Raw genomic sequence first — 18,175 nt, forward strand, 5'->3', positions numbered from 1 at the left:
TCTGGGACTGGCTCTGTGTTTGCTGGTGATGGGTTTGAGGTGGTTTGGCAGGTACCGCATGGGCAGAACATCCTCTGAGTGAGTGCACAGCTGGCTCTCTGCTTCCAGCCACCCATGGAGCAGGCATGCTTGGCAGGATGGCAAAGGCACAGAGATGGTGACAGTGTTTGACACGCCTCTGCTGAATGACTGTGAGTGCAGGGGACAAGTCTGCTGACCTGGAAAACAAGCCAAGATTAAGAAATGTCAAATTTCCAGGGAGAAGAAGGCTTCCTGGAGGGCAAAGAGGTGGAGAAATAGACTCTCGAGGTTACTTGGAATGTTACATTTCAAATGGAGCGTGAATCCTGTCATAGCACTGGTGCCTCCGGGAAGGGCCACCCTGGCACCCTGAACTGGGACTCCCTTCCCAAAACTGGATGCTGGGGCATGGATGTCAATCAGCAGCAGGACATGAATGTGGAGGTGATCGTCTCCTCCTGGGGACAGAGCTGGAGGATGGTCCCTTGTCATCAGCAGCCTTTAGGGAGCTTCTCTCAGTGTTAATGCAGAAGTAGAGAGCACAAAACAGGCACATAAGCCACACTGTCCCTTCTGATTTGCACCCATGGGTGCTGCAGCAGGTGAAGCCACCTTGTAGCAATGAACTGGCACCCTCAGCTCTGCAGCAGCTTCACGTACAGTTAAAACACCTGCTAACCACATAGATGTTTTGATTGTAGTAGATGTAAAAGGGAACGCAACAGCCACCCTGTTATTTGCTTCCTTATTAAATTCTGTTTGCTTCATATTGCCCTTAAATACGGATTTTTGAAGTGCTTCATTTGGGAAGGAATTTACATTGCCTGAGCCTGGGAGAGCATGGGCAACTGTGGTGGCTTTAACAGACCCGAGTGAAATGCCTCTGGCCGACAAAGCAGTGAAATGCAGCAGATATGATCCTTTATCACCATTCCTGCAGATTCTTGCCACGGTGGCAATTTCTCATCATTTCTCTGCAGATGGGGCAGTTTTTCTGCTGTGGGCAGCTCTCCCAGCTGCGAGGTAGCCAACATGGCAGAGCCAGAAGCATGGGTTGGGTGAACCTCACATCTTCCTGGTGGGATGCGGGAGCTTGGGATGCACCACACTAGCTGTTGGGAAGCCAGAACGGAGACAAATTCTGTTCTCAGTGCTGTCAGTCTGCCACCCCACTGGTAAAGCCTGTGTGCTATGTTGGGTGTAGGGAGAAGGCTGCGGTAAGTTAGAGTCTACACAAGTCAGGTTTCTCTTTGCTGTTGACCGCAGGACAAGTTCCTGCCTACTCCAGCAGTCCTTACAAGCCCCATGTTTTTTTCATGCCAGTTCAGGGATTAAATGCAGCCCCATTTCCCCCTAGCTGCCAGGCCCTGTTGCAAGTGGTGGGTTTGACAACAGCCCCAGTTTGATTCCTGCAGCGTGGCCACCCGGGAGCAGGACGTGCCTGTGCACCACTGCGACCTAGTGGAGGGAAGGACGGTTGGCTGGGGGGGCTCATGAGCCTGGCAGCTCCTCAGAAGGGCTGTTTAGCTTCAGACTTGAGGGTTCAGCTTTGCCAGGAGAGGACAGGGAGGGTGTCCCTGCTGAGGCTGTGTCATCACCCAGTGTCTGCAGCACAGCAGACCAGCAGGACACTTGTACACATGGGGATGCAGAGCCCTTACAGTGTTTGAAAGGAAGAGTAAGAGCTGGCAGGCTGTACATGCAGTACCTCATCATCTCACCCTCTCTTCCTTGTGTTTACGGTGCTCTTTTGCTGTGACATGTCTAATTTGGACCATAAGCTCCTCTGGGATAGGACTTGCCATTTTTAAGTGTCAGGTGCAAGGCACACCTGAGCTACCTTATAAATACTATTTCTATGCAGAGGAAAACTTGACCCTGGGACTTAAAGAGGTGGCTATGGCAACAGCTGTCCGTGTGCTCTGTGTCTGCTATGGACACACAGTGAAAGGGGCTGGCAGCACAGCTTCAGCCTGGGCTAGAGCAGAGAATGTAGAGCTTTGTGGGGCCCTGTCTGCATGCATCTATTGGCTTCCTCCTAAGCATAAGTCATCTACACTCCTTTTGGGGATTTTTCCTCCTTGCTTATTTTGATAAGAAGAAGAGTTGCAGAGCAGAAATACAGCCAGTGATAACCTTTCTCCTCTGTTTTAGATGTTAGGATAATTTGAGCGCATCATCTGGTTTTTCTTCTCATCTACCTTTCAGAAATGTGTGGTTCTCTAGCTGTGCACCTTCTTAATACCGTCCTGTGGTTGGCAAGAATGAATACCAATCTGAGTTATCCAGGCTTTTGCTCTGATGACTGGACTACATCTGTGCTTGGAAACAAAGAATATTTACCCAGTTGTAAATGACAAAGTAAAGCACACATTTTTAAAGTCAGAGGAGTTACAGTACCAGGAGCAGTGGGATTTCACTGAGCATAGTGGAGAGAGGGACTGTTTTTCTCTGATAACCAGGTCCCAGACAGACCTGTGATCGATCCCAGATTCCTTAGGCTGAGAAAGACATCTCTGGTGTTGGTGATGACATTTCCCTTGATGTAAACCCAGCAATTTTTGTTATTGTGTAGCAAGGGTTTGATAGTTCCCTGCGGAAGTTCAGGGTATGTGTAGAAAGGTTCACAATAACATTCTTACCAAATCTTGTTATAAACCTTGAGGCTGAAGGAGGCAGAAATAGAAGAGAAATGAGTCTATAAATGAATGAGAAATCCTTGAGTTTGGGAGAGGCACCCCTATGTTTGTTACTATCTCTCTACCTCATGCAGATCTCTGCGAGGTTCTTGCTGCAATGTTGCTGTATTGGCTCTTTTTGTTGCTGATTATACCCAGTTCAGTCTAATCTCCAAAACTAAGTTTGTCCATGACATTCTGGAGCTAAACTTTACTTTTTACAAACCATCAAAGAGTAGAAGATTGATCAACTGTTTCCCAAACCAGCAAAGTGTAGCATCAAGGGCTCAGGGAAGTAGAGGGTAAAAGTAGAGGCATGGGAGTTTAACAGATTGAAACTGGGCAAGTGGATGAAAGAACACTGGTACCCATTCCTAGCCAAACTGGTGCAAACCCAAGACATTACCCGCAGGTAAGAAAGAGGGTTTGTGTATGTGTCAGTCAGAGAGGGCAATATTTTGGCATAAGCCGAAATGTAAATTCCTAGTGAAACTGCATTGACAGTACAACAGGGCATCATGTGGCAAAAGGAATTAGCAGAGAAATGGCAGACATCTGTCATGGGAGCTTAATGAGAGGTCAAACAATAAAAGGAAGATCACCCTGCATAAAGTGAAGAAAGCCAAAAAACTCACTGCAGTTTTAAGTGCCTGTGTCTTACCCACCCCCTGAGCCCTCCTTGAAAATTCTCAGGGATCAGTAAGAGCAGAAACCAGATGCAAATTCAGGTATCTCCCCAGTGCCATGCCTGTAGCTTGTGTTTCACTGATGCAGTGTTTTGGCTGGGGATGCTGTGAGGTGGCCACAGCCTGGCTCCCATCATACAGTCTAGCTTTGTCTACTACAGGGGCTGTGCTCCAGTTTTGAATTTATTTTCCCGAAAGACCATCCTCCATCTCATCCCTGGGATCCCAGCATGACCAAGCTTGTTTGTGTTTAGACAGTCAGGTGGGGAAGGGAGAAAGAAGAGGAGGAAGAGGAAGAAATGTGGTCCTGTATGAAGATGGGATGTGGTGACAGCGGGAACCTTCGGGAATCAAAGCCTTGGGTCCTTTTCTTCAGAAGCCTGAAGAAGATTTGGCCACTATTTAGCATTCTGCACTGTACACTGGACCTGATTCTCTGTGTGAACCCTGCGGCTTCAGCAAGGTTACTCTGCCCTCACTGGCAGCCAGACTGTGGCCCTCTGGCTGATTCTTGTTTATGTTTTCAATTTGCAGCTTCAAAAAAGCCTCCTGTCTTTCTGTCTAAACCTTTTGAGGCCACATCCTATGATCTGTGTGTTTAAATTAACTTTACTGATAGCCAAGGTGTTGAAGCTTTCCCTTGGGGTAAGAGAGCGGAATTTGTCTTTTTTCTTATTAAGGAGTTAGCTGAAGCTTGGGAAACAAGATTCAGCTCTTTAGTTCCTGTAGTTCAGGTATCAAAATCATTCATAAAGAAATCACAAGCCTAATGGGCATCTGCAGTGACAGAATATATGAAGAATTTATCAAAGAGATGAACTTTTCAATTATGTACCTTGGCAGAAATGGGAATTGACTCTCTTTGTGATTCCACCCCTTAATTTTGTCCAGCTGTGACTACCCCATGCCCCTGATTTGAGACAACTGGTGTGCTCATGTGTATGTGCCATTGCCTTCAGTGGTATATAAATACTTGTTTAGATGAAGTGGATTATTTAACGCTGCCGTGAAATGGAGCAGACTTAAACACATGCTGAACTTCTGGTCAGAAATTGGTGCAGACTGCAGTAATCGTGCTATTTTAAAATAAGCTCATCAAACAAAGATTTGATTTACTGTTCCCATGCATAACTGGGAGAGTGCGTCTTGCGGACCACACCAGCTCTGGAATAGGAGTGGGGTGGCTGGGGGTGTAATGGCTGCGCTGTCATTACATATATGTGGAAAATAAGTCAGAAATCTTTTGCAAGCTGCTTCATGCTGGATTTCGGGGTGGAAAATCTCCAAGAAAGAGATATTAAAGGAATTAAAACACAGAAAATGTTCTGGAAGAAAACAGCATTATGTACATTCTTTCAGAAATACTGTTGAATCTTTAGGTGAGGAACCAGCTTGGAGCAGGAGAGATGATCTGTAAACTTAACTAATCATGGCTGAAAAATTGGGACTCTTCTGGCAAACTGTAGCTGCTTCCTTTCACTATTTTCAAAATTATGTATTTCATTTTTGAGTATTGAAACAGAGTTTAAATCTTGAAACAACAACAGTGATTTCCAAACAAGACCCAGAAATCATCTGGAGAAACTCTTGATCCAGTATTTATTTGATTTTATTAAAGAAAATAAGATAAACCGAGCCCTTTGTTTCAGGCTGTTTATTTCCAATTTAGTTAATTTTTCTTCAGTCAGTTGACTGAAACATTATGTGTTATCACTGCTCGTTACAGTTTGCATCTTCACTAGAAAATATTGTGCTCTTAGCTGTGGGGTATCCATGGGGCACCAAAATCCAGGAAATCTATCATTTAGCAGTGCCTTTGGGCAACCAAACAGGACTACAGCAAATCCAGGAAGGTGATTGCCAGCAGTGTTTCTGGGTCTCTAAGGAAAAGGGTAAAGACCCAATGGCATTAATTCATTTTGATAAGCAATGGTGCTAGATAAGATGCTGGACCTTGGGGAGACCTTGGCAGGGATTGTTGGTGGGTTGGATTCTCCCTGAGCAGCTGGGTGTAAAACTGTCAGCAATGGCAGAAGCTTTTCATTGGGAAACGTGGGGACAAGTTGGAGAAGGAGCTGTCATGTCCTTGCCTGCATGAAGGAACAGGGGTAAATGAAAGCAAGTGAAAAGGGATAAATGCAAGATACATAAATATCACGTGAGGGAGGATGATGGATGGGAAGGAGGAAGAAAGTATATGTTTTGAAGAAAATTGCTGTCAGATTATTCAGGGGATGTCGGCTTGTGTTTGATGTAGCTTGGGAATTGGCTGAGACCATTGAGATGCTATGGAAACATTCGCACAGTAATGTGGGGAGGATTGGAAATAGAGTTGTTGGAGGACCTGTAGCAATCTGCAACACAAAGCATGAAGGTAAAATTGTGGGGTTAGCACTGCATGCAACAGTGAACTACTTACATGAATAGGTGAGGTAAGATGATTGAAATTTCTAGGAGAAAGGAGGGTAAAAGGAATGATAGTGCCAAAAGCAAGCAATGGAGTCACTAGGTATGAGAAGAGAGCTCTGTATAGTTGTTGGACAACCAAAAATTGCAATTATTGCCTTTATTTCCCATGAGGAAAAAGAAAAAAAAAACAACAAAACAAAAGTTTTCTGCAGAGAAATGTACATCTTAAAGATCAGGAAGCATTGGATAAAGTGACAATTGAAATGGAAAGAAAAGGTGGGGCACTATACAGAGAGAGGTAGGACTGAGATTAAAATAATGTTGGTATGGACCTTGAAGTGATGATGGTTTTGGTGTGGTTTGCAAGAGGGAGTGTAGTAGCTGATCATGGAGTCTAGGAGGCCTGGGGCAAGGGAGGTGAAAATCATTGCATTGGGATGGGAGTAAAGTTCAGAGATTTCATGTGCGTGAGTGGGAGATAGATTAAGGAGTGAATAATGGAGATTAGTTGGTCTCCACAAAACGCAAGCACATGATATTTGCTCAAACCGTATTTCCCTGACTTTGTGGGGAGTTGGAAAACATCAAATGGAAAACCCATGAACACAATAAAGGGAATGAAGCAAAGAGGTGTCAACATCCAGAGACGACTGTGGCAGTGGTTAAGCACATCTTCAACCGGAAAGACATTTGTCAGTCTTCAGGGCCACTGGATGGGGAAGATGAGGATACTCAGATGAAAAGCCTCCCTGAAAAAAACCCCAAACATGTTGTTTGTAACATAGATATTGCCAGCACCCTGCAGACTCTCTGAGAGCATCAGCTTTTGTGGAAAACAAATCCACAGCTGTAAAAAGCATATGGAAGTTTGTTCTACATAATCTACTGTCAGACTCCTTCAGAACATTCCTATTGCTAAGGGAAACAGTAATTTATTTCAATTTTATGAGGCTAGTTATGCTGTTTGTGCAGTTTCATATGTGCAAATCAATTTGACGTGCTTTAGGGATGTTAGGCAGAATTGTATGAATGTTTGTTATGAACCAGTCTGTTCAGAGCACTTTGTTAGCTAGCACGTGTCCCAGAACTACAATTTATCAGTCAGCACTCAACCTTTGTGCCTTCAACTATTCTTATTCATGTCTGAGATTGTATGCTTTCATTCCTTAGATTTTATTGAAGAATATGCAGATGATCAATCAATTACTAAGCTGGCCTGGAAACCTCAATTGTTCACTCTGGCTTAAAACCATCTGCGATTCCCTAAAGCTCTGGGTTGTTTTGTTTTGTGATTTGGGTTTTTATTCTTTCTGAATATTTCAACTTGGAGACTAGCAGTACATGAGCTCACACTCTTTTAGCATTGATTCTTTTTGTTTGTTTCTCATTTGTTTTACTGTGATATTTTATATTATTGGTACAGCATCGACAGTCCATGATAAGAAATCTGTGATAATCCCAGTAAGGCAATGGAGGTTATTTCTATCCTTAGAAAAGTATTCTGAACAGATCCCAAGGGTTTCCTGAGATTCACCTGGCAGGACACCAGTTGCTCTGTGCCTAGTGGTACAGAAGCAGTGTTCCCTCAAAGTGGGATTTGGTGCTAAATGGCCCCAGGAAGCCACCAGATTTGTACAATAGATATATCAAACACTTAGCAGTTGACAACAACTCAAAGGCTAGGTTTATTCTCTTCCATCCATTTTTCATCAGTTCTCTGAAACTGAATCATGCAAACCAAATAGCTTTAGTGCTCAATCTCTCCCAAGATGCCTGGAAAGAAATGCTGATTTTTATCCAAGCAAATGCAAACACAGAGCAAAGACAAGTCCAGTGAGATGCTTGTTAAGCACTGTTGATTTTCACTCTTTTCTGTTAAAGTAACAGATGTTTGTAGCCTTGCAATTGGTTCCACAGAGTCGAATGTCTACCTTCTTTTTTAAGCTTTAAAATCTGGTGACAATTTTAGTGTAAACATGAATGATTTCTCCCACAGATGAACTTCAGCTTTAGCCTAAGCCCTCAGCATGGACTTTGACTTCTGCCCCTTCTCTCAACTGCTTTCAGCAATAGTGGAAATACGTCTATCTTGTCAGAAAGCTGATTTGGACTGTGTTGGTTACAGGCAAACAAATGCACTCAGTTGATTTAAAGATCTGCCCCTCCTGCAATAAAAATGGCAGTTACAAAATACCAGTTACCTTGCCTTCCAGACTGCAGTGAGCACAAAGCCAAAATCTGCATATAGCCAGTAACTCCTGCTTTAACCATATGAATGCACAAGAAACGTGTTTGCCCTCGATTGACTGTGTGGTAATAAAGTGTGTTAGTGAAGGAGGAATTCTGAAAAACAAATGTGGTCTGTCATGATCTCAGATGATGTTTGACCCAGAGCAGATTTTACTGTCTCTTAAAGAGCAGGCTGGGCATCTCACATATATGTAGCTGGTGCAAGTGACATTGTTGGCTGTAGTCTTGCATGTATTCCTGTAAGCGTGTGCATAAACAGAGGAGGCAGAGCAGTGAAAGCAGAAGGAAGCAGCTTTATTTGAAGTGGGATGCTATACTGTCAATGAAATAGTGACATGCATATATGCAGGTATTTTATAAATAGGTATTTACTTAACTGGTGTCCTTGATACGGTGTGGGTGTTTTCAAGGAGGAGGAATGGTTGTTCTGAGGCAATTACTCAGGCAGTTTGATTTCTCGGTTGCTCATAAGGAAAATGTACTTTGTAGAAGTGAATTCCTAAGTATATAGCCAAGGAGATTTTTAGTCTGAATCATTCCTTTGAGGGATTTTAAACATTTGCCTCCCACATGCTAGAATAATGCTATGGAAGTGGCTTTGTTGTATGATCCGAGAGGCTGCATTCTGGCGCCTGATGGTTTATGAGAAATGAATGCAATGAGTGGTCTCGGATCATATAAATCACAAGATTTAACAGTAACAAGCGGGGAGGGCAGGGGGAAACCTGTGTGCAGCATCACAGCAGCAGTGTTCACCTGGAAGCATGGGTCTCTGCAGCATCATGCTGAGCGTGGCACAGCCCAGCCTGCTCTTCAGACCTCACATGGAGAATACAAGTTTGCAGAGAAACAAATAGTTTTATGAGTGTCTGCTCAGACACATCGCCAGCAGGCAAGAGCACTTCGGACTTGCTCTGTGAGCAGAGCTTTGCTTCTTAATGACTGCAAGTGTGGCCTTGGCTTTCTTCACTTCTCAGTCTTTCTCCTGTGTTTATTTTAAGTAAGGGCAATTTTCACTGTCCTGTTTACTTAGCTCATCCTGGTACAATAAAACAGTTAAGATACACATGGCAGAAACTGAGAGAGCCTGCAGCAGAGCATCCCATGGTGGTGAGGACATCTTGAGTACACCGCCATGAGTACTCCAGGCTGCTTCCAGTTGCCCTTTAGCTTGAGTGGATTTTGAACCCAGGGGCACACAGCAGTCCTTCTCTTCCCAGAGCCAGTCACAGCTGCTCTTCGTTCCACTGGAAGTGACACTGTGGACTGGGTGCCATACGCAGACAAAGCAAGCTGGTAACCAGAGGATTGGGGAATTGGTATTGCTCCTTGCCCCCAGGCACAGTGATCTTCATCCTTGTTTTAGGAGGCATAAATGAGAACAGAAGTTGCTTCCATTTTACCAAATTTTCAGTCCCAGTCACCTTAAAGTATATTTTAAATTGATCTATAAACAACATACAGAAATGGTTCTGACTACTTCTTGCTGAAGTGAGGCAATTCCTTAGCAGTATACATACATCAGCTCACTAGGACTTAGTCAGCAAGGGAGCAAAGATTGCCACAGCATGACACGCGCAGAGTTCGCAAGGCAGACAGCTGAGCTGGGATTAATACCTGCACTCCCACAATGGGGAGTATGAGGCTGTAAGTGACAGAAGGTTTCCAGAAGCACAGGTTTATTTCTTGTCCTATGACTGGTCACTTCTCCCAGTTGCCTTTGAGTGTGATGTTATTTTATGGTGTGGTACATATTTCAAGCAAGTCTCCCTGCAATGTCAGAGTCTTGCCAAATGGACTGTTAGCTGCATAAGTCTGCTGTAGACCATGGAGAAGATAGTGCAAGATTCCAGGTGTCGAAAGGCCAACTATCCTCCTTGCCTAACCCTTTGTGATAGGTAGCACTGATGGTGGACAAAGGAGCCTTCAGCTGCATCCCTCAATAGGAATGGAACCCCTTCATTAGTATGCATCCTTTTGCAGTTGTACGTTTGCATAGAATATTCTTGTAGAGAGCACTGACTACAATATGTCTTTGGTAGTTCAGCACCTCTGAGGTTCCTTGGTCACAGAAATTATGCAATGAGCGCCAGTACTCACTAAAAATACTACTATCCAGTGAAATGGGGGATTAAGAGAAGAAAAATGCACTTGGAAGAAGTAAAGCAAAGAACAGAAAGAAGGAAAAACATGAGGCTTTGCATGGGAAGGGAAGGAGCACGCCAGCAAAGTTATGACCCTACCAATTTTTCACTCTTTGCTTAGTAGCTGAGGACAGAAATGTTCTCCAGATGCAAGGAATCACTAGGTTGTTCCTTGACATCTCAGCATTTTTCTTTCCTGGGAGGGAAGCTCATTAGACAAGGGATAGGTTCTTCGGTTATCAATCTGATTTCCCTAGCTTGTTTATACTATGTCTTTCATAGCTTATTCTGGAGAGAGGTTGCAGCCCTCATACTCTGAAGAAATATAGTTGGTGCCGTAGGATTGCACCAGTCTCAGGAAACACATCAAGAGGTGTAGATCTGTTACCTTAGAGCTTGCAGTTAAATACTGGACTCTGCAAGTTTCCAGCACGTGTGTGCATGTATGCATGCTGTTTGCTCTGCTTTCTTAGCTCCTTTACAGGTGTGTGAATACTGACTGCTTGTGACCTTGGAAAGTCAAGCCTCCAGGCAGTAACAAACAGTACCGAAAATGAAAAAGAGGAAGGAAATGATGATCTGATTGTCTGACAGCAGCACATCCCCTTTGGGTTTGTGTGCAGCTGAGATGACCTGTGCATGCGGCTGGATAGAAATGTGTTTGTGTTTGATGTGCATGTAGCTATATTAAATGTGCATGTATGTGCACATTTAATGTACCTATAACAAATTCATATTGTACATATTATACATATTTAAGTAAATAGATGATTTTAAGAAGACAACAGTAGTTCAAAAATAAGCTAGTAGTGAAATATTTCTGATCTGGGTGCAGTGATTGCTCTCTCTGGCTGCTCACCAGCTCCTTGTAAATGCTGTTCTAAAGTGTTACTGCAGTCACACTGAGCCTGCATAAAGTGGGAGGCTTTTCCATGCCCTCTGAGCAGGAAAAGGGAGAGATTTGAAGCCTCTGATCTGAGGAAAATACTTCAAGTTAATTTTCTGTGTAAGGAGTCAGCTGCTAAGAATTTAAATACTGCGGATAAACCCCACTGAAGATGAGAAAACAGAAGATGGTTGAACTGCACAAGTGCCCTTCATTTCTACTTCACTAAATGAATTACTCCTGCTTATTTTTTATTGTTGTTGTTAAATAAAGCCATTAAAAGATACAAAGAGATTTGTGACGTTAGACATCCTTGACCAAAGTTCAGTGTCTCAGATTCTCCAACTGAGGAGTGGAAAATGTGAATTTAGTAGAAATCCTTTTTGCTTTGGCTGTGTCTGTATTCCTACCACAAACCTTAAGTCTCCAAATCCAGCATTAACACCATAACTGCAGTGATACAGAGCTCAGCAAACGCTCTCTGGAAAGTAGCCTGGGCAGTCAGCTTCCATCGAGTTGCCATGGCCACAGCCAGCTTGCTGGTGGTACCCAGAACAACTGGGTTAAAGCTTGCTCTGGTGACTCGGTGAGAGCTGTGGTCTTCACTCGCAAGTCCATCTATTCTCACCCAAGCGGGTCTCCTACCAATTGACTTTTCCCAAAGAAATACTGTCAACTGCCTTATACCGGAAATTATATACCTTTGAATATTTAGTAAGAAGGGATGATTTCTGAATGCTTCAGGATGAAGCTGGGTGATCTCCTCAGTAATGGGCCATTGGACTTGTTTTGTATTTGACAGTCTTATAATATAAAGACATTCCATCTTTTTGATGTGTACCCAGGTTTGTCTCTGCAAATATAAATATGCCTGAATACTCCTGCATGAAGACTCCTTCCTTTGTAAGCATTAAAGGTCAGTTGTAAATGTTCTGCAGGAGTCATGCGGCGTTGTGGGCCACTCCAGCATGAACAGCTTGATCTGTGTTCAGCATGAGCAGCTTGGTCTCTGTTTAAAAAGTGACAATTGAAGCTTTAGTGGAAGCTTCATTCCTTGGCATCTTTGGGTGAAAGAAACTGCTCAAAGTTTCCTCATTTGTTTCACATTTCACCAGAAGTGTTCTTTTATAGACCTTGTCCATTCCTAGTTATTCCAGGTAAAAGGCATTCCATATCTCTTCAAATTTACCTACCACCCCAAAAGAGAATCCCACTCCTGTTTTACCTTTTATTTAATGCTATTTATTTGTTTTCTTCTTTGACTGGGTGTTTTGAGATTTATAAAAGCATAGGGCCCTGGAGCAGGCTAGCGCCTCTTAGAGACTCACCTCTAAATTTTCACAGACCCATTCCAGATACCAGTAAACTGCAATCTTTTCTTCCGTGAATATTTGCAAGCATTAATGAACTAAGTCTCAAGTCATTCCCATATGCTTTAGACATCTTATCTCTTGAGTAGCTAGGCATCTGAGCTACTGACGGGTTTAAGTAAAACAGTCGGATGTGGTTTGCTATCACTGCCATGTGTCTTGTCTGCAGAGCTCCATATCTCTTAACCTCTTTTCAGATGGAAAAAGATATTTTGTTCAGCAGCCAAAGGGAAATGTAAGCATCCTGGTGGAAAACAAGCTGTTTCAAAACCCTGGCTGCAAGCTACCCACACATCACTGTTGTCAGCCAGGCTGCACATGCATACTTACAGGGAGTAAAATAGAGAGGACCTTCTGTTCCTATTCTGAAAGGTCTCTACCCATTCACCTACACCATAGGATTGTCGTCAGCTGCCATTATTAATTTGTTCTCCTATGTAAGTTTTCAGCAAAAGGAGGGTAAAATGAGTCTAATTGCATCCAGCAGGAGCATTTTCAGTGCAAACGCTAGCCCATATATTACAAAGCATTAATGCGACCCACTTCTAGACTAGCGGTAATTTCTGATTTTTTATTTATTCCTCCATTCCTTTAATGAACTTCTTGGAAGAGAAGCTGAAAGATCAGTGTGGGGAAAATGAAATATGAGAAACAAAGCCCATTTTTATTTTGAAACTGTGCTTCTCTTGTAATAGTTTATTTCAAGAGGAGCCTGGAATAATCCAGTTTAACCAAGCAAAGATCTCTGCTCAAGCCAAACTGTGTGTGGGTGTGCTCTTGTCAGAGCTCCCAGAAGAGGAGGGCAGGAAAGGCTGTTAGTCAGACCTCAGATGTTGCAGGAGATGTTGGTTATTCAGTAGCTGGCACTTTTCCTTGGCATACCAGTATAGAGCCACTACTCTGGTGTACTGGGAGAGGGTGCACCCCATGAGGGAAAATCCTCAGTTCCTGCTCTCTTTTCTGTCATAAAAGAAAGTCCCAAGGATAAGTGGCTGGGAGAGGTGCCCACTGTAAGGGCCTAGCAGGGGGGTTGGTTAGAAATAACTCTCTGCTCCTCTCCCTCTTCTTGTAGTTCCACCTTGGGCAATGTTTGTGGCAGGTCCAGGCTGGGGTCTGGTGATGCTGCTTTGTGCCACCTGCACAGGTTTGTGTTGTAGGGGTGGTCCCAACCTCATATTGTTTGAACTCAGGCCTGAAGCCACAACAGTCTTCAGGCATAGCTCCTGCAGAGGAGCAGTCAGTATGTGTGACAGCCTGTTACGATGTTTGCAGAGAATTACCCACATACTCAGTTTTCTCACAGCAAACAGTCTCTTGATGCTATGGGCATCTCAGAGTTCAGAAAGTCAGGCATAAGGATAAATCTTTGCATTATCTCAGCTTACTTTTAGAATCTGTTTAAATAATGTGAGGTTTTTGACAGTATACTGCCCTTTAAAATTTCTATGGCAACAGCACAGCTATGGATACGTTAAATTAAAGTCAGGCATTCAAGACAGGTGATTATATTCCTTAGAAAAATAATCAAATAAATTGATGGTTAGCTCTTGAAATAGCAGGTGAGACTAACAGAGAAGATAAGGTGCAATTCTGTTTCCACTGATGGATTTGAATGTGTGAGCATCATCTTCCTTTGTTACATATCCATGGATTTGGTTTTTAATAATTTGGCTTGGAGATAATAAATGATTGTATGTTACTTATAGAAAATGGCATTCTCCCAAGTTTTGCACTGTGAAATCCATATCTCTACTAATTTGCAGCGAACACCAGAAGACTAATGATTAGTTATATACAGGAATTCTTATTAAATTTCATCTGATGATAAATAAATTAGAACTGACCATAGCAGCTTTTAAAATTAACAAAAAATATGTAGTTAGGAATTTATTTCCTGCATCTATGAGAATTGCTGTAGACAACAAAGAGGGCATGAAAACCATGAAAACTTGGACCCTGTAGAGATATTGATTGCTACGTTCAGGGTACATTTCAGATATTTACCCTCTCTTTCTGCTCTCCAAGGAGGGCCTCCCTGGTCAATTCTTCCCATTGATTTTGAGTCTGCCTGCTGAGAAGCTGAAGATATTGATGCTGCTGGGGAGGGTACCAAGAACAGCAATCTTTTGCAAATACATTTTATGACACTCCGCTTCCATATGTTAAAGGGGAATTTTATTAATGGCAGCAGGTCTCTGTTTTTCCCTTTTAAACACATCAGTCAAACCGATAGCGATTTGCAGGCTCCTGGGCATTTTCATTTCCTCTGGACCGACCCCTCTGTTGTTTCCTCTCTCCCCACAGACAGTGAGATCATCCCTCCCGACTGCCTGCGGCCCCGCTCCTTCACGGCCATCCGCAGGCCCTCGCTGCGGCGGGACACGGAGGACACGCGCCTCTCGGTCAGCCTGTGCGACCTCAACCTGCAGGAGGAGACCTTCCACGTGACGGCCACCACCTGTCCCATCCCGCAGAACTCCCTCAACTCCCAGCACTCCCATCTCCTCCCTTCCCAGCTGGAGAGCGACCTCCGCTTCCACCACCTCCGGGGACCCCACGTCAAAATCCTCGATGACCAGACCGTGGCCCGCCTGGAGCACGCGCGGGAGGAGAGGACTTTGGTTTTCACCAGCAGACCCCTTCGGATCAATGAAACCATTTTTGTCAAAATCAACAAGTCCAACGCTGTGCGCACAGGGACGCTGTCCTATGGGGTCACATCCTGCGACCCCAGCACCTTGCGCCCCAGCGACCTCCCCTATAACCCTGAGTCCTTGGTTGACCGAAAGGAGTTCTGGGCCATCTGCCGAGTCGTGGTGCCCCTCCAGAGTGGAGACATCCTGGGATTTATGGTGAATTCGGATGGTGAGCTGCACTTGAGTCACAACGGTGCCAGCGTTGGCATGCAGGTCTGCACGGACTGTTCCCAGCCCCTCTGGATGTTCTTCGTTTTACACGGCGCAGTCATGCAAATTCGATTGTTGGGTATGTTGGAACCCCTTTTTCCAAACTTCATGCACAAGGGAAGGGGGGAGGGAATGAATGGCTCCCTCCCTGCTCTAGGATGAGGTACAAATTTTATTTTATAAAAGGAAAAAAAAACCCAACCATACAAAAGCACACAGGTGTGAATTGCAAGACTCACCTCTTTGCGCTTCTCTAGCATCCTTCACTTCATGGTCTCAAAGCTCTTTTCAGGTAATGAATTAAGCCCCAGAGACCTCCATTAAAGTACAGATGAGTCACCACTGACCTAGGAGGAGTGAGGAAGGGGAAGGAGAGGTGCTTTGGGCTGAGCTAATGTACGGCATAGCCAGCAGAAAAAATGAGATCTGATGCCCTTTTCTGTGTGTTTGTTAGCTCTCTGGCATGACTGATTCTCAGAAAGAGCAGTCCCTTGATGTCCTCAGACTTGTATGTGAGAGGCAGGCCAGCAAAGCAGAGAAGAAGCCCTTTGCCTCATAATTGCAGCAGTGCACAGAGCATAGCACTGGCCAGCTCAACAAGACAGGGGTTTCCTCATCCTCCAGCCCTGTTTAAGGCAGTGTAGCTCATAGAGATTGATGGAACTCTGAAAAGCTGGCCTCTTTCTCTTGATATTTTAGCTCTAGTTTTCAGCTCTGTTAACTGAAGTGCTTTAAACACTGAAAGTCATGATTTGAAGGTGCGCAAGGTAAAAGCATTGAGATAGCATTTGCTTAGGATCAAATTCACTTTTTTTCTTGGTGTGTGTATATATTGTACACAAGTGTAGGATGTGTTTGGACATGAATTTGGAGCATATCATGGTTCTGCTGGTGTCAGTGTCAGAAAGTAAATGGTAGATTCTGAGAAGATGCTGTAATTCCTGGTACTCCTCTAACTGGAGATGATTTTAAGATGTTCCTTTCTTGTTTATACTTTTATATTCATGGAACTTTAAATATACTTACATTCCTTATTACTTAAAAACATCACTATTAAAATGCCCCTTTTACCCAACAGGGAGAAAAAGAACAAAACCCAGAACAAAACAAAAAGCCAATCAACACCTTCGTTTTTATGATTTATAGACAGTCTTTGAAGAGAAGTTGTGGTAAACATACACATCTATCTGGAGGGTCCAGTTCACCTTGATAACAGTATGAAGTGTTCTATATAATTTGCTTAAAGTTGACCATAGGCCTATCCTGTGAGTGTTTTGTGGCTGTTAAAGGCTCACAGATGACAAATGTAATACTGCAATTTATTTCCAGGAGCACCAATCTCAGTCCGTGATAATTCAGCCTGATTGCATTTTTTGTGGGTACTTTACCATAATCCATGGCTAGCTCTGCTCTCCACCAACATGTCATTGTGCTAATGGTAGGTGAAGTCAAACATGTCCTGGTAAAGTAGGAGATTAAATGCTCTTGTATATGTTAGAAAGAAAACATCCCCAGGTCATTGAACTGCTGGTAAAACTAACTCATCGACCAGTGCTTCCTTTCACATGAGATCACTAATTCTGGCAGTTCTGAGAGTGCATAGCTTGCTTGCAATGGGTCTTGAAAGAGAGCATCAAGGATTTGTCTCACCAGAGAGACAGAATCATGTCCTTATACAGAACTCAACAGAGCATGGACCTGAACACAGGCACTCTGTATCCTGGGCAAACCTCATGTTGTGCATACCCTGTGTGTGTCCTCCCTACCTGTTCACAAGCTCAGCCCAAGCCACTATACTTCCAGTACATGTTTTAGATAGATCTGCATGAAATGAAATCTGCTGAGTTGGAAAACTCCTCACTACCTGTATTTGTGACCACCTAACAGACTTTTCTGGTCTTGGTCACAGGAAGAGAAGCTAAAAATGGGCTATTGTTCTTAAGAGAGATATAAGTGAAAAGAACCAGACTTGCTGACCTTGCCTCTCTCAAGGAAAGGGTAGGACCCTGCCAAGTGTACAGCTTTATCCATGTCAGCTTGGGCAGCAAGCTGCTTTCTCCCAGTTAAAAGCTATGAAGTTGGAGCTTACCTATACTCTTCAGCAGGTATAAAAATACAAACAGAGATTTTCAGACTTATGTTTCCAGTATACTGATGCTGGGAGCAACACAGTCCCAGTATCAGTACCATATCAGTATGGGGCGACTGCCCAGAAAAGAACACTGACATTGTCCCAACACTGCACATCTCTGCAACTGCAGTAATTATATGGATCAGCAGTATCTCAACAGAAGGCAGAGAAAATAATGAACTTCCATCTCTTGCTTTGGCAATGTTATTAGGGGGGTGATGTGCACTGTTTGCACTGCAGTTGAACAGATTATGGTACTTGCCATAGTATCTGTCATAATAATATTAGAAAACGTAAGAAGAATATGAAGTATTCATCTTTTTAATGACAAGCTCCATCTTCCGAATGGAAACAAGAATAATTTTGTGTGATCTGTCTTTTGTAGTTTGAGCTTTATATCAAGGAGAAGATGTGTTTATAGTCATCTTATTCTAGTTTTAATAGAAAAAGTAAAGTTCCATATCCTTGAAAGAAGCGAGACACAAATAGTGCAAGAGGCATAATTGTACCAAACCTATCTTAAATAGCAGATGTCATTCTATTTCTGGAGGCATACCATTATTAGATTAATCAAAGCAATGTTATGCAGTGTTAAGGCAACATCAGCACTACAGCTGACTATAAAAATGAAATTAAAATTGCTGGGTTTGCTTCTTCTCCAGTTTTTCCTCATTTGAAGGATGGAAAAAGTGGA

At 43.4% G+C, this 18,175-nt stretch overlaps 1 protein-coding gene across 4 annotated transcripts in view; it reads left to right on the forward strand.

Annotated features, from left to right (window-relative positions):
• NEURL1 (neuralized E3 ubiquitin protein ligase 1) overlaps positions 1-18,175 on the forward strand; it is a 157,625-nt gene that overhangs the window by 124,764 nt on the left and 14,686 nt on the right. For all 4 annotated transcript variants that reach the window (XM_057421005.1, XM_057421002.1, XM_057421004.1 and 1 more), the window contains one exon: positions 14,749-15,429. In XM_057421005.1, coding sequence (XP_057276988.1) covers positions 14,749-15,429 — 681 coding nt within the window. The remainder of the gene's footprint in view (positions 1-14,748; positions 15,430-18,175) is intronic.

Source organism: Pezoporus wallicus, unplaced genomic scaffold (genome assembly GCF_028554395.1).
Source record: "Pezoporus wallicus isolate ANWC-B61680 ecotype Strahan unplaced genomic scaffold, APGP_CSIRO_Pwel_v1 contig_3365, whole genome shotgun sequence".
NCBI classification, from domain to species: Eukaryota; Metazoa; Chordata; class Aves; order Psittaciformes; family Psittacidae; genus Pezoporus; species Pezoporus wallicus.